General features: G+C 40.9%; 1 protein-coding gene across 2 annotated transcripts in view; it reads right to left on the reverse strand.

Annotated features, from left to right (window-relative positions):
• The window catches only part of PSD3 (pleckstrin and Sec7 domain containing 3), a 1,257,010-nt gene that overhangs the window by 511,816 nt on the left and 728,340 nt on the right, over nucleotides 1-16,854 (reverse strand). For both annotated transcript variants that reach the window (XM_029601790.1, XM_029601782.1), the window contains exon 9: nucleotides 13,048-13,137. In XM_029601790.1, coding sequence (XP_029457650.1) covers nucleotides 13,048-13,137 — 90 coding nt within the window. The remainder of the gene's footprint in view (nucleotides 1-13,047; nucleotides 13,138-16,854) is intronic.

Genomic DNA, 16,854 nt, shown 5'->3' on the forward strand with positions numbered 1-16,854 from the left:
TGTCGGCTTCTGGTTCCGCCCTGACGGTTGATGTATGCCACCGTGGTGGCGTTGTCGGACAGCACTCTGACTGCTTTGTTCTTCAGTCTGTGAGCAAATCGAAGGCATGCCAATCGGACTGCCCGAGCCTCTAGACGGTTGATGTTCCACGCTGACTCTTCTCCGCGCCACCGCCCTTGTGCGGTGAGTCCTTCGCAGTGCGCTCCCCAGCCGCTCATGCTGGCATCTGTGGTGAGCAGCGTCCACGTGGGAGAGAACATCCTCGACCCCTTGCTCATGTGGTCGGACTGCAGCCATCACCGTAACTGTGTCCACGCCGGGACCGAGGTGCCTCGTATGCCTCACCCGAACCTCGCCCGGGGGCTATGTCCCTGCCGCGCTTCGGCCGGACCGAGGACTTAACCTCCGGGGGGATCACGGAAATCACCCCGGGCAACTCTACTGGGGGAGTGACCTTCGGGTATCACCGCAGGAGTACGGGGCTCGATATTTTTGTAGAAAGTAGAATCTAGAATTATAAGAAAAGAGATAAATTAAAGTAGTCTTGGAAAGCACGCTCAACTAGCGTGCAGGCACTCCAAACTGCTTTGGAGACAGAAATTACTGAGTTGCTACGCTTCCTGTGGGGATATATATACCCCCGAGCTGACGTCAGATCCGTCTCCAACTGCTAGCACGCGGATACAATCCCATTCGTTCTGAGTCCATCTGGCTACACGCCAGGAAACAATCTATTCCATGTTACCATTGCTAGTAACAGCAGTGGCTATATTCTAAGTCAACTTAATTAATAGCAGACAATGGACCTCTCCTCCAAGAACTTATCCAATCCTTTTTTAAACCCAGCTATACTAACTGCACTAACCACATCCTCTGGCAACAAATTCCAGAGTTTAATTGTGTTTTGAGTGAAAAAGAACTTTCTCCGATTAGTTTTAAATGTGCCACATGCTAACTTCATGGAGTGCCCCCTAGTCTATTATCCAAAAGAGTAAATAACCGATTCACATCTACCCATTCTAGACCTCTCATGATTTTAAACACCCTTATCATATCCCCCCTCAGCCGTCTCTTCTCCAAGCTGAAAAGTCCAAACCTCTTTAGTCTTTCCTCATAGGAGAGCTGTTCCATTCCCCTTATTTTTGTAGCCCTTCTCTGTACCTTCTCCATCGCAATTATATCTTTTTTGAGATGCGGCGACCAGAATTGTACACAGTATTCAAGGTGCGGTCTCACCATGGAGCAATAGAGAGGCATTATGACATTTTCAGTTTTAATCACCATTCCCTTTCTAATAATTCCGAACATTCTGTTTGCTTTTTTGACTGCCGCAGCACACTGAACAGACGCCTAGTGTTATCCACTATGACGCCTAGATCTCTTTCTTCGGTTGTAGCACCTAATATGGAACCTAACATTGTGTAACTATAGCATGGGTTATTTTTCCCTATATGCATCACCTTGCACTTATCCACATTAAATCACATCTGTCATTTTGATGCCCAATTTTCCAGTCTCACAAGGTCTTCCTACAATTTATCACAATCTGCTTGTGATTTAACTACTCTGAACAATTTTGTATCATCTGCAAATTTGATTATCTCACTCGTCGTATTTCTTTCCAGATCATTTATAAATATATTGAAAAGTAAGGGTCCCAATACAGATCCCTGAGGCACTCCACTGCCCACTCCCTTCCACTGAGAAAATTGTCCATTTAATCCTACTCTGTTTCCTGTCTTTTAGCCAGTTTACAATCCACGAAAGGACATCACCATCTATCCCATGACTTTTTACTTTTCCTAGAAGCCTCTCATGAGGAACTTTGTCAAACGCCTTCTGAAAATCCACGTATACTACATCTACCGGTACCTTGTACCACGGTATATCACTGTCCCATTGGTTATCCTCCTTTCACCATGTCTCTGAGATGCCAATTAATTCTGTGTCATCATTCACTGCTATACATTCTAATTCTCCCATCTTACTTCTTAGACTTCTGGCATTAGCATACAAACCTTTCAAAGTTTGTTTTTTGTTTGTATGTTTATTCTGCTTTTTAATTGATAGGGATAAGTTAGAATTTTTTAGCTCAGCTGAATTTTTAGTTACAGGCACTTGGACTACTTTTCTTATAATTGGAACATCACTGTCAGGATGCCCTAATTCTAATGCATCATTAGTATCCTTTGAAGATACCTCTCTCTGAACCATGCGCTGCTGAACGACTGTCGGCTTTCCCCTTTGTTCTAGTTTAAAAGCTTCTCTATCTACTTTTTAAAGGTTAGCACAAGTAGTCTGGTTCCACCCTGGTTAAGGTGGAGCCCATCCCTTCGGAAGAGACTCCCCCTTCCCCAAAAGGTTCCCCAGTTCCTAACAAAACTGAATCCCTCTTCCTTGCACCATCGTCTCATCCACGCATTGAGATTCCGGAGCTCTGCCTGCCTCTGGTGACCTGCGCGTGGAACAGGGGGCATTTCAGTGAATGCTACCCTGGAGGTTCTGGATTTAAGCTTTCTACCTAAGAGCCTAAATTTGGCTTCCAGAACCTCCCTCCCACATTTTCCTATGTCGTTGGTGCCCACATGTACCACGACAGCCGGCTCCTCCCCAGCACTGTCTAAAATTCTATCTAGGTGACATGTGAGGTCTGCCACCTTCGCCCAGGTAGGCATGTTACCAAGCGATCCTCACGCCCACCAGCCACCCAGCTATCTACATTCCTAATAATCGAATCACCAACTATGACGGCCGACCTAATCCTTCCCTTCTGGGCAGTAGGCCTTGGGGAGATATCCTCAGTGCGATTTCATTGCTAGCATCTAGCTACAACATAAGAATCCCAGAAAAATATCCTGTTAATTTAACATGTGATATGTGCTGGACGGGACTATGCTTTAACTTCTTACCTTCTATCTAGGAAACTCATTTTTGGCATCAGCAGATCTAGGGCGATAATCACTTAAAAATGCCTGTATGCTTGCACAGTCCCAATTAACAGCAGTTAGCATAATTGTCGTGCAACCTTGGGAAATTTATTCCCTGAGGTAAGGGTCCCGGTGTTGTGCTCATGTGAACCTTCCAACAGCATGTTATCACAATAGCTAAGAAGATTTATACTTACATATAGCAAGTCCATTTTCATTTGATTTCCTGCATAAACAGGTAGTGGAGAGAACTGTAATTCTTGCTTATTTACTATATCTGGGTAAAATGGAAATCTACAATCCACCATGGTCCTGCCCCATGATCATCCAATATGAAACTGGCAACCTTCATTTTTACATCATGTATATGCATCCATAACTAGCACCATCAAATTTCAAATCATTTGACAGTTTTCACCACTAAATATGCCACCATGGTCAATAAAGTGTAAATACGCAGTATTTTTACTGTAGAACGAGTTGAGACATTTTTGTGTTTTAGATCTAAGAGCAAGATGAGAGAAGGTTTGAATGATAAATCTGTAGACAAAGTCTCACATACACACACAACAACATCATGTGTTTTGAGTGTTGAAAAAGGGGTGTCAGGACAAGAGTAATTACTTCAGGATATATTGGAAATGAAAACACCAGCAAACACACATATACAATTAAAAAAAACCTTGAGTGAATATTGTCAAACAATGCAACTTTTCTGTCATGCATGGCAATGAGATAACAGACATTTTAATTACCATGCTGCAAAGTAAATAAAGCGGAAAGGTATTTGTAGTGGGTGGTACCAATGTGCTTACATACTTACCAATGATGCCTCATACAATTTCAACCAGACTATTTTGCTTCAGTTCAAATGTGCACTTTGTTGCTTATTTTGTGATCAACACACATTTTTAAGACATTGCTCTTTCAGGAGACTGACTTGCTCTTATAGTGCCAGCCAATGAAGTAAAGCGTTAACAACAGTTAGTCAAGGATATCCTACAGCAGATCAACTGAATGACTAGAACCACCATGAGCAACATATTAGAATATGCCTTCCACCATTCAGAAATAAATAACATTATCACCCACATGATAATTATCCTTGAGTTTACATATTTTACAAAATGGGATTTTTCTTGTTACTTTTATGAAAAGGAGGGCACTCTATTTCATTTTTCTATTTATTTATTTATTTTATTTATTTAAGGTTTTTTTATACCGGCATTCAAGAACTCGTTCTCATCATGTCGGTTTACAGAAAAACAGGGGTGCAAAAATAGAACCAAAAAACAAACGTGATGAAGAAATGCAGTTACAAATAACAAGGGTAAATGAACTGGGATTGTAAGAAAATAAAGTGAGATAGAGGAGATTAATTATATACAAGTGTACATTATAAATATGGAGTCCACTATATACAGCTTCTAAGCAGAGAGATTATTGATGGTGCGTGTTAGGTGGAGTTCGGGAAGGCTTGCCTGAAAAGCCAAGTTTTAAGTCTTTTCCTAAAGGTTAGGAGGCACGGTTCATTTCTGAGATCTGGGGGGATGGAGTTCCATAGCGGAGGGCCTGCTGTGGAGAGGGCTCGGTCTCTCAAGGTGCTGTGATTAGTAGTTTTTGTGGGTGGAACAAGGAGGCATCCTCTGTAGGCTTCCCTGGTCGGTCTTGTGGATTTGTGTAAACGGGGAGGAATTTGTAGGTCGATTATGGTATGTTGGTGAATGATTTTGTATAGCAAGGTGATGGATTTGTAAATGACTCTGAAATGAATTGGTAACCAGTGGAGGTCTTGTAGGACTGGGGAGATGTGGTCTCTTTTCCTGGTGTTTGTTAGTAGACGGGCTGCTGCGTTTTGAACCATTTGGAGCGGTTTTGTATATGAAGAGGGGAGGCCAAGTAACGTAGAGTTACAGTAGTCTAGTTTGGAGAAAATGAGGGCTTGGAGGATGGTTCTGAAGTCTATGGCGTGGAATAGTGGTCTTATCCTCTTTAAAACTTGTAGCTGAGAATCATTTTCGGCCAACATTAAGCGCTGGGATATGCCATTAGTACAGTAAGTGAAAGAAATAATTAGGGGGAAGATCCATGCAATGCTGCCCTTCCCAATGAGGATGCTGGAATGGACACTTAAGAGGTTTTATATGAGCTCTCCACTTAGAGCTCTGGGGGGTGGGGGGGGGGCAGTATAATATATAGGTCTGGAGGAAGATTGTATATTTTGACTCAGTTGTAGTTTGGCCTACCTGAAAACCTGGACTCCATACTGCCTGGGATCTTTCGGGACGGGTCAAGGACTCCACTGCTGTACTCTTCTACCAAGGTGCAGAGAGCTGCCCATGGAATATTTTGGAATTTTAGACTTTTAAGTGGGTAGAAGCCTTGCTGGACACCTAGGCCCTTTTTTGCACTCAGGGAACGGAGAGCCCTGTGTTTGGGATGCCCAGGGATTGTGAAGTCCTGTCCAACACCTCGTTGAACCACTGCAAGGAACAACTCCAGCATTAGTATTGTTTTGGGACAAGAAAGACTTTTGATTAATTGATTAGCAGGAAGATTTTTGCCCTCCTTTCTGCCTGAAGCAATGAATCAGCCAAAGCTGCTGTTTAGATATCAGATCGCACCCCATTGAAATCCCCACAGGAAAAGAACAAAAGTAAAGATCCTGAAGATCTACTAACTGAGAAAGAACCTATTGACATCTTGGAAGACACCCATCCAGAGTCTTCAACCCCTGGGGAGAGAGAGGATTTACTCTCTGTGCATGGAAAGGATTTTGCACATCTATGGAAGGGGTTTTCTTGGCCATCTTTGGGTTACCTTGTCCACTGGGACCGCCACTTTACCTAATCCAGGAGGGTGGATGGATTCCTTGTCTGTTTAAAAGATTCCTATACAGATAAAGCATGAAGACTGTAGCCAAAGAAATAAAGTCTGTAGTGCTGGATTCATATTTATTGTACCATTATTCACCTAACTTCTGAACAGTAAAGTTTTATTTTGGACACTTACCCAGTGCATCCTACATGTTTTTTTGAACATAGCACAAAGGGGCCGATGCAAAAAAAAACAAAAAAATGAGGGGGGCTTTCCAGTCTTTTGCATTGAGTGTCACATGTATGATTTTTTACCCGCCGGTGAGAGATTGTATGTGTGCACTCGGTACAAAGAGCTCCTGGCTCTCAGGGAACAAGTCCGATCTCTGGAGGCTAGAGTAGCAGACTTGGAGGAGCTGAGGCAGACAGAGAGGTACATTGACGAGACCTTCAGGGACATAGTAGCCAAGTCCCAAATCCATTCTGGCAGCCCCAGTGCTGCCTTGGATCAGAAAGGTCTCCCAATAGGAGATCACCCTGGTGTAGCAGGAAGTGATCCTGTAGCAAGGACCTGCTCTCCAGGTTATGTATTGTCCTCTCGCACTGAGGACAAATCTCCCAGGGCTACTGCCCAGGAGGGAAGGGTTAGGCCGGCCATCATAGTTGGTGATTCGATTATTAGAAATGTAGATAGCAGGGTGGCTGGTGGACGTGAAGACCGCCTGGTAACTTGCCTGCCTGGTGCGAAGGTGGCAGACCTCACGCGTCTCCTAAATAGGATTATAGACAGTGCTGGGGAGGAGCCGGTTGTCGTGGTACATGTGGGCACCAACGACATAGGAAAATGTGGGAGAGAGGTTCTGGAAGACAAATTTAGGATTCTAGGTAGGAAGCTGAAATCCAGAACTTCCAGGGTGGTATTCTCTGAAATGCTTCCTGTTCCACGTGCAGGTCCCCAGAGGCAGAGAGAGTTCCAGAGTTTCAATGCATGGATGAGACGATGGTGCAGGGAAGAGGGATTCAGCTTTGTAAGGAACTGGGGAAACTTTTGGGGAAAGGGGAGACTTTTCCGAAAGGATGGGCTCCAACTTAACCAGAGTGGAACCAAGCTGCTAGCACTAACTTTAAAAGCTGCTCCATCTCCTTTTTGAAACTAGAACAAGGGGGAAAGCCGACAGTCACTCAGCAATGCATGGTTCAGAGAAATGTATCCTTGAAGGATACTAATGAAACAGGAGAGTTAGGGCATCCCAACAGAGAGGTTCCATTAAATGCAAACATAGTTCATATGCCTATATGTAAAAAATCTCCAAAGCTAATGAGTTCCGAATTATCCCAAACAACTGAAAAGCAGGTTGTTAAAACAAGCAAAACCCACACTTTGAAATGTCTGTATGCCAATGCCAGAAGTCTAAGAAGTAAGATGGGAGAGTTAGAGTGTATAGCAGCAAATGATGAGATTGACATAATTGGCATCAAAGAGACTTGGTGGAAGGAGGATAACCAATGGGACAGTGCTATATCGCAATGATAGGGAGGATCAACTTGGTGGGAGTGTGGCACTTTATGTCCGGGAGGGTATAGAGTCCAACAGGATAAAGATAATACAAGAGACTAAATGCTCAGTAGAATCTATATGGGTAGAAATCCCATGTGTGTTGGGTAAGAGTATAGTGATAGGAGTATACTACCGTCCACCTGGACAAAATGGTCAAACAGATGATGAAATGCTAAGAGAAATCAGGGAAGCAAACCAATTTGGCAATGCAATAATAACGGGAGATTTCAATTACCCCAATATTGACTGGGTAAATGTAACATCAGGACTTGCTAGAGACAAAGTTCTTGGATGTAATAAATGATTGCTTCATGGAGCAATTGGTTCAGGAACCAACAAGAGAGGGAGCTATTTTAGATTTAATTCTTAGTTGAACGCAAGATTTGGTGAGAGAAGTAACGGTGGTGGGGCCACTTGGCAACAGTGATCATAACATGATCAAATTTAAACGAATAACTGGAAGAGGGACAATAAGTAAATCTGCAGCTCTAACACTAAATTTTAAAAAGGGAAACTTTGATAAAATGAGGAAAATAGAAAAAAACTGAAAGGTGCAGCTGCAAAGGTTAAAAGTGTTCAACAGGCATGGACATTGTTTAAAAATACAATTCTAGAGGCACAGTCCATATGTATTCCGCTCATTAAGAAAGGTGGAAGGAAGGCAAAACGATTACCGTCATGGTTAAAAGATGAGGTGAAAGAGGCTATTTTAGCCAAAAAAAATCCTTCAAAAATTGGAAGAAGGATCCATCTGAAGAAAATAGGATAAAACATAAGCATTGTCAAGCTAAGTGTAAAACATTGATAAGACAGGCGAAGAGAGAATTTAAAATGAAATTGGCCATAGAGGCAAAAACTCATAATAAAAACTTTTAAAATATATCCAAAGCAAGAAAACTGTGAGGGAGTAGGTTGGACCGTTAGTTGATGGAGGGGTTTAAAGGGGCTCTTAGAGAAGATAAGGCCATTGCAGAAAGACTAAATGAATTCTTTGCCTCCGTGTTTACTAATGAGGATGTTGGGGAGATACCAGTTCCGGAGATGGTTTTCAGGGGTGATGAGTCAGACGAACTGAACGAAATCACTGTGAACCTGGAAGATGTAGTAGGCCAGATTGACAAACTAAAGAGTAGCAAATCACCTGGACCGGATGGTATGCATCCTAGGGTTCTGAAGGAACTCAAAAATGAAATTTCTGATCTATTAGTTAACATTTGTAACCTATCATTAAAATCATCCATTGTACCTGAAGATTGGAGGGTGGCCAATGTAACCCCAATATTTAAAAAAGGCTCCAGGGGCGATGCGGGTAACTATAGACCAGTGAGCCTGTCATCAGTGCCGTGACAAATAGTGGAAACTATTCTCAAGATCAAAATCGTAGAGCATATAGAAAGAGATGATTTAATGGAACATAGTCAACATGGATTTACCCAAGGGAAGTCTTGCCTAACAAATCTGCTTCATTTTTTTGAAGGGGTTAATAAACATGTGGATAAAGGTGAACCGGTAGATGTAGTGTATTTGGATTTTCAGAAGGCATTTGACAAAGACCCTGATGAGAAGCTTCTATGAAAACTAAAAAGTCATGGGATAGGAGTCTATGTCCTTTCGTGGATTACAAGCTGGTTAAAAGACAGGAAACAGAGTAGGATTAAATGGTCAATTTTCTCAGAGGAAAAGGGTAAACAATCAATGTAAACCGCCTTGAAATGAATTTGAAAGCCGGTATATAAGGTTGAATAAATAAATAAATAAAATAAACAGTGGAGTGCCTCAGGGATCTGTACTTGGACTGGTGCTTTTCAATATATATATATATAAATGATCTGGAAAGGAATACGACGAGTGAGGTTATCAAATTTGCGGATGATACAAAATTATTCAGAGTAGTTAATTCACAAGCAGACTGTGATACATTACAGAAGGACCTTGCAAGACTGGAAGATTGGGCATCCAAATGGCAGATGAAATTTAATGTGGACAAGTGCAAGGTGTTACATATAGGGAAAAATAACCCTTGCTGTAGTTACATGATGTTAGGTTCCATATTAGGAGCTACCACCCAGGAAAAAGATCTAGGCATCATAGTGGATAATACTTTAAAATAGTCGGCTCAGTGTGCTGAGCAGTCAATAAAGCAAATAGAATGTTAGGAATTATTAAGAAGGGAATGGTTAATAGAAGGAAAAATGTCATAATGCCTCTATATCGCTCCATGGTGAGACCGCACCTGGAATACTGTGTACAATTCTGGTCGCCGCATCTCAAAAAAGATATAGTTGTGATGGAGAAGGTACAGAGAAGGGCAACCAAAATGATAAAGGGGTTGGAACAGCTTCCCTATGAAGAAAGGCTGAAGAGGTTAGGGCTGTACAGCTTGGAGAAGAGACAGCTGAGGGGGGATATGATAGAGGTCTTGAATGAGTAGATATGACTCGGTTATTTTCACTTTCGAATAATAGAAGGACTAGGGGGCATTCCATGAAGTTAGCAAGTAGCACATTTAAGACTAATCGGAGAAAATTCTTTTTCACTCAATGCACAATAAAGCTCTGGAATTTGTTGCCAGAGGATGTGGTTAGTGCAGTTAGTATAGCTGGGTTCAAAAAAGGTTTGGATAAGTTCTTGGAGGAGAAGTCCATTAATGGCTATTAATCAATTTTACTTAGGGAATAGCCACTGCTATTAATTGCATCAGTGGGCATGGGATCTTCTTAGTGTTTGGGTAATTGCCAGGTTCTTGTGGCCTGGTTTGGCCTCTGTTGGAAACAGGATACTGGGCTTGATAGACCCTTGGTCTGACCCAGCATGGCAATTTCTTATGTTGTTAAAGCGGGCGCTGAGTGTTCAGTGCCTGCTTTCCTAATGTGCCATGCAACATTTAAATTAGGAGTCACATTGTCAAGAAGACACTGGGGTCAACTGCATGCCCCTAGCATCTCTTTGACAGCCCAGGAGTGCTGGGCTGTCCGTAGCTGTCCGCTAGTTCAGAAAACGAACACTGAATTTCTCAGCGTCCATTTTCCTAATCGGCACACAGCCACAGGTTCGGGAAACAGACGCTAGTTAACTGAGTGTCCGTTTCCCAAACCTGACCACTGGCACTTTAAAAAATATTTTTTAAATTTTTCACACCTCTGACTTAATATCGCTATGATATTAGGTCAGAAGATGTACAGAAAAGCAGTATTTTCAGCTTTTCTATACAACTTATGGGAGTGCTCAGAAATTAACGCCTGCTCCAAGCAGGCGATAATTTCCGAGCGCACAAATGTGCATATTGGTCCCACTTTTTTTTTGCATTGGGAGTGAATAACTAAGTCTCATTCACAGGCACTAATCCCCTTATTGCATAAGGGTAATAGGCTGCAGCTACACAACCCACGTCCAACTGTAGTTTTAACAGTGCGCGTGGCTGAGTGCACTGTATTGCATCGGCCCCACAGTGAAGACATTACCCAGAGAAATTTCAGTAAGGAGGAAGCCACCCCTGCACTGGACCCTGAAAGTAAACTTTTTCCCCAACTAAAAGGATCCACACCCTGGGAAAAAAAGCACAAAGAAGAATTAGCCATGGTTCCTGTCCCAAAGAGTTTACAAATTCTTTTATAGCCCCACCCTGTGCAGGATAAGCACACTGGGGTGGGATTACATATTCAATATGCCTAATAAGAGTACTAACAAACATTTCTTTCAGGAATTTACCTCATTTTGCATCTCAGTTTTGACTGACTGCAAATTATACCCAGCTCTGTTTTGCGCATGAGGATTTTGTATTCCTTCACACCACTCTAAAGAAATTACTAAACTAAAATAGCTTCTAGATTATCAAAAGCAGTCATTCCCATCACAAGCAACTTCAAATAGAATTTGTACTAGATCACAAAATATCTCTGTGTTGGCGGGTAGCTACAAGAATCCATTGTCAAGGCACCAAACTGCTCTATATTAATGACCACACCAAGACATGAATATTTCCATTACTTTTGCTTCTAGTACTTGACACTCAAAATAAAACTCTGCAAGTTCTATGCATGGATATTAATACATGCCATACATCATGGGAACTTGAAGCCCCTTAAAACATGAGATAATTTAAAGAACAATAAAAAAAAAAAAAAGAGATAGATTAACTATTTATTTCTTGTCAAACAATTTTAAAAAATTGTAATATATTTCAGACACAGAAAACTAATATTAAGGCATTATATATTTTTATGCTTTCAAGTTTGTGAAGTCTCCTCTATAAAGCTCTGTCCCATTGTAAATGATGCAGACTGTGCCAGGTAACAGGAAGCTACATTTTCAGAGAACTCTCTCTCTAGATACAACGAAGTCAGAGCCCCCAACTTTAGTATGCCATGTACAAGCTTGGTGAAGAACATAGACAGGATTTGCCAGTAGTTTACAATAAAAAGGAAAAAGAAGAGTCCCACATCAGGTGGGCTACACCACTGCCTATCCAGCCAGCTCCACAGAACACTAGATGTTTAAAAGAACACAGAAAGGACTAATCTGCATGTTGCTGGAGGCTCTTCTTGTCTTCCAACCATTACAACACAGCATTCTCTCCCTTCCTCTGCCCTAGGTTCCTTAAATGTGCTCAAAAGCAGATATCAAACAGCTTCTTCTGACTAAACGTGCTGACAGTAAGGCTAGTTGAAATATATTTATTTTATTTATTTATTTAACATTTTTATATACCGACCTTCATGAAAGAAATTCATATCAGATCGGTTTACAAATAACATGAGGGGAATAACAAAGTCAACCATATAACAAGAAATGAAAGTTACATATAACAAGGGGTATTAACCTGGGGGGCTAGAATAGCCGGAGCGATAGAAGGCATAACTGAACAAATTAGATAATACAATAATATGATGAGAAGAGGCTTAAGTGTATAGGCTACACTTGTCATAGAGTTTAGGTAGGAGTCAGTGTCTGAATTAGTGAGGGATTGCTGGAACTGTTGGTTAAGTGAAGGCCTGGATGAAGAGCCTACAGATTACAGTGTAATCTGTATGAAAAATATATTGAAACACCATTTACAATGAATGATGGTTCTAAAGCAGCAATCTGTTAGGCAGAAGAGAGACTTAAAGGATCAAGGTGAAAAGATTGGTGTTTCAGAGAATGCAATCCTCAAAGCCTCAGAAGAACATATATCTCCACCATTAATTCCTGAACAAAAATCCTCTAACGGTATTAACAGGATAAGCATAAAACATTTCATTGACTTAATAAATCAGAATGTTCTCATAAGAATACATGTGTGAGAGAACACAGGTAAATTCCCTGCATAATTCTTTCAGCAAACAAGAGTCAAACATATCTCTTTTCCTTAAGCACTTATTTAAGCAAATACATTAAATCAATCAAAAATACTTATAAATCAATCAAAAATACTTATAAAATGCATATTATTGCTTGAATAGAATACACACCAACCACTGCTGGATGTGCATACAGTATTTAGCATCAATGTGCACATACACACACCCTGCACATTTCCTTTCCATTTCATCCAGTTTCAGAACTCAAGCAAACAAAATTATTTTCTGAAAGTACTGTAAATAGTTTATATCCTCATTCTGACAGCATATCTATTATGCAGCAACATGAAATGTTCCAAAATAACCACAAGATTACTATTTAATGAGGCTTTGACAGCCAAAAAAAACCCCCACACAGCACCATCTAGAACTGTATGACGAACACAGGATTTAATTTCACCACATACCTTCAGTAGCTCTCTGGGAAAATCTCTCTCTTCATTTACACCTTGAAGGTTGGAGATGAATTCCTGACATGTCATCTTCTTCCCAATGTTCTGGAAGATGGCAGGAGACACATTACAAATCACAATGATACATGGTGTGTCCCTGTTATTAAACTTTAAAAAACAAAAAGTAATCAGACATGATGAAATGTACCCAAGATATACTGAACCTCCAGATGCGTTACATTTATTCAGTTAACAAGGATTTGCTAAGTAGCATTTTAATGGTACATCAAAAAATACATAGAGGAACTGGCACAAAATACTCATGCATCCAATACTGCTTAAAACATATGCAGATATTTAGCAATCTCACATACTATAATACAGATATAGAGTTGTGCTCATAAGTTTAAATAACTCTGGCAGAATTTGTAAGATGTGTAGTATTTTAAGAAAACATGAGTGATCAGACAAATCACATCTATTATTTTAATGTGTTTCAAATTAAACTATTATGTATCACAGAATAGCACAATCATTAAACAAACCATAGCAATACAGGAAATAATAAAATGGTCCTGTTCAAAAGTTTGTATAAGCTTAGTATCATGAATTGCCCCCTTTTGCATCAATGATGACTTGCAGTCTTTTGTGATAGTTGTGAATGAGGTCCTTTTTTTTCTCTTGTGGTAAAGCTGCCTATCCCTCTTGGAAAAAACCTGCACATCTTGTAAATTCTTTAGTTGTCTAGAATGACCTGTATGTTTCAGTTCTCCCCAAAGGAAACTGTGATGCCCACTCTAGAAACTTCATTTTCTTCTGCTGCAGCCACTGAAGTGTCCACATGGCCTTATGTTGCAGGTCATTGTCATGCTAGAAAATCCAAGTGCACCCCATGTGCAGCTTTCTGGCTGATGAATGCAAATTCTCCTCCAATATTTTGTGATAAGATGCTTCATTCATCCTACTGTCAATTTTGACTAAATTCCCTGTGCCGCTGAAGCTCACACACCTCCAAAACAGGAGAGATCCACCTCCATGCTTCGTGGTAGGGATGATGGGATTCTCTTCAAATGCCTGTTGACTCCTCTTCAAACATAGCGTTTATGGTTGTGACCATAAAGTTCAATTTTGGACTCATCTCTCCATATTATTTTGTTCCAAAATTTTTGAAGCTTCTCTAGGTGCTGTTTGACATATTGTAAACATACTGTTTTGTGACACTGGTGCAGTAATGTTTTTTTCTGACACCTCTATCACACAGCCCATTTTTGTTCAAGTATCTCATTATCGTGCACGCTGAAACCACCACAACATTTTGTTTCAAAGAAGTCTGTATTTCAGTAGAAGTTGCTTGTGGATTTTTCTTTGCATCCCGACAAATTTTCCTGGCAGTTGTGCCTGAAATCTTTCTTGGTCTACCTGACAGTGGCTTGGTATTAACAGAACCCATACTTTTCCACTTCTTGATCAAAGTTTGAACAGTACTGATTGGCATTTTCAAATCTTTGGATAGCTTTTTATATCCTTTTCCTGATTTATAAAGTTGAAATACTTTTGCTCACAGATCCTTTGATAGTTCTTTTGCTTTCCCCATGCTTGAGTAACTACCTAAGTCAGTGCAGCCCAGAATGAAATACACAAGGGTTTCTCAAGATCTAAGAAACTCATTGACTATTTCTACACAGACACTAATTATACACAAACAGGGCACAGGTGTGGATACCTTCTCTTCATTGCCTTCCTGGCCTGTGAGTGTCAACTTGAGTGTATATTTTCAGCTCAAACATTCAAGGGTCGGCAAACTTTTGAACAAGATAATTTTATTATTTACTTTATTACTATGGTTTGTTTAATGATTATGTTACTCTGCAATCCATAATAGTTTAATTTGAAACACATTAAAAATAACAGACATGTTTTGTCTAATCATTCATGTTTTCTTAAAATGCCTTTTTACAAATTCTGCCAGGGATATGTAAACTTATGATCACAGCTGTAAATGCTAGCAGCCTAGCAAGTTGGTAGCAACATCTCTTTCAGTTAAACAATCCATGGCAAGTAAAGAGGCAGACTAAAATCCATGATGTTTTGCTAGCAGAGTATTTGGGAGCAGTTGCTTGTTTGTATGTAACATTGTGTGGCTCAACTAATCATGTCTGTGCAAGGGGTTCCTGCAGTTTGTGACAGGGGTTTGTCAGAATTTAAACAGGGTCTGATTCCGCTTAAGTCTGATTCCGCTTAAAAAGGATATAAAAAGTAATGCAAGGGCTGGCAGCCTAGTGGTTTAGTAGCTACACTTGTTTGTTCTGTCTTTCCACAGCTAAGCAATCTGTGTAGAGAATAAAATCCCTACCTTTTTATTAAGAGATTATTTAGTTTGGAATGTAAATCGCACTCATCCTATTTTGATTTTCTTTTATAGACTTATTCTCACTAGACCCACCCATCCATTTCTCAACTTCCTTTAACAAACCCTTTTTGGTACAGGGAAGTCACATTATTTATTTAGACACTTTATATACTGTTGTTCCATGTATAGATCACAACAGTTTACAAAGTGACATTCATAGTTATAAGTGAACAAACAAACAAAGGTTGGTTACAGGAGTGGTATTCATAGACAGGCATAAGTATCTATGAAGTGAAATTTTCTAGTACATATTTATAATTGATCAAGTACATAAAGCAGGTACTACATAAAATTAAAATGAAATGATAGTTTTCACTTCTTATTCAGTGGGTTGGTTTTGATTATCTTACATTCTCTCATTTGATTTATTCTTCATGATTCGATTATTATCTTTTGACCTTCAAGACTTTGTGGATTTGTATATTCTGAGGTTTTTAAGTTAATTTATATGTATTTTTGAATAGGCATGTTTTTAACTTACATTTAAATCTCTTTCTATCTGGTAAAACACTGTTATGGTTTAGCGGTGTTTGGGTGGATTCCTGGATACTGTGGCAGATGACCACGCCCACGGGGAGGAGCCTCGTGGGGAGCCACAGTACTGGGCTAGACTCTGGACACACAAACACAGAGTTAGATCTTTTATTATACAGCTTATAGTATACCACCAGAGGTGGCAGTAGTGAGGTGATCCAGAGGTAGCAGTCCAGGGACCCTCGGCAGAGGGGACCGGTCTCACCAAGTTGGTATAGGAAGATTCCGGTGTAGGTTCCCAGCACGGCAAAGCTGTGGGTGAGATAGACTGAGAAAGAGATTACTTGCTAGATGGTAGCTGTAAGGTTGGCGAATCCACCAGGTCGAAGTAGATGGTAACGGGCACCGATGCCGGGAGAGCAGGCCCTCGAGGAGCGAGTACCTGATCCCAGTAAGGAACCTGAAAGGAAAGCAAAGGAGAGGGCCCCCGAGGAGTGGGTACCCAGGCTAGAGAATACCCCGAAGGGTAAGGTAGAGCTTCCAGCGGCAGCAGGAAGCGGCAAAGTAGCATAGACTGGATGAATCCAATCCTTGCTAACTCAATGAGCTAGCAAACAAGCAAAGGCTAAATACCTGGATGTAGTGATGTCACTCGAGGGGGATGCCCCCAAGGTTCGCGCCATAACTGGAATAAAGACGTGGGTAGCTCGCGCGCGCACACCCTAGGAGGACCTTGGGAGGAACATGGTGGGAGGCAAAGTCATAGCCGCTCCGGGGACGCCGGATAGAGCGGCCTACAGATGCAGCGGTAGCCATCTTCCCAAGGCTAGCAGGAAGAGCAGAGAAAAAGTTGAGGCACAAGGGTCAAAGCCATCTGACACAACACAGTTGGAGAATACCATGAGATATTTAAATCTCAGGCCTGTAAATATTCCCAT

This window comes from Rhinatrema bivittatum, chromosome 1 (assembly GCF_901001135.1).
Source record: "Rhinatrema bivittatum chromosome 1, aRhiBiv1.1, whole genome shotgun sequence".
NCBI lineage: Eukaryota > Metazoa > Chordata > Amphibia > Gymnophiona > Rhinatrematidae > Rhinatrema > Rhinatrema bivittatum.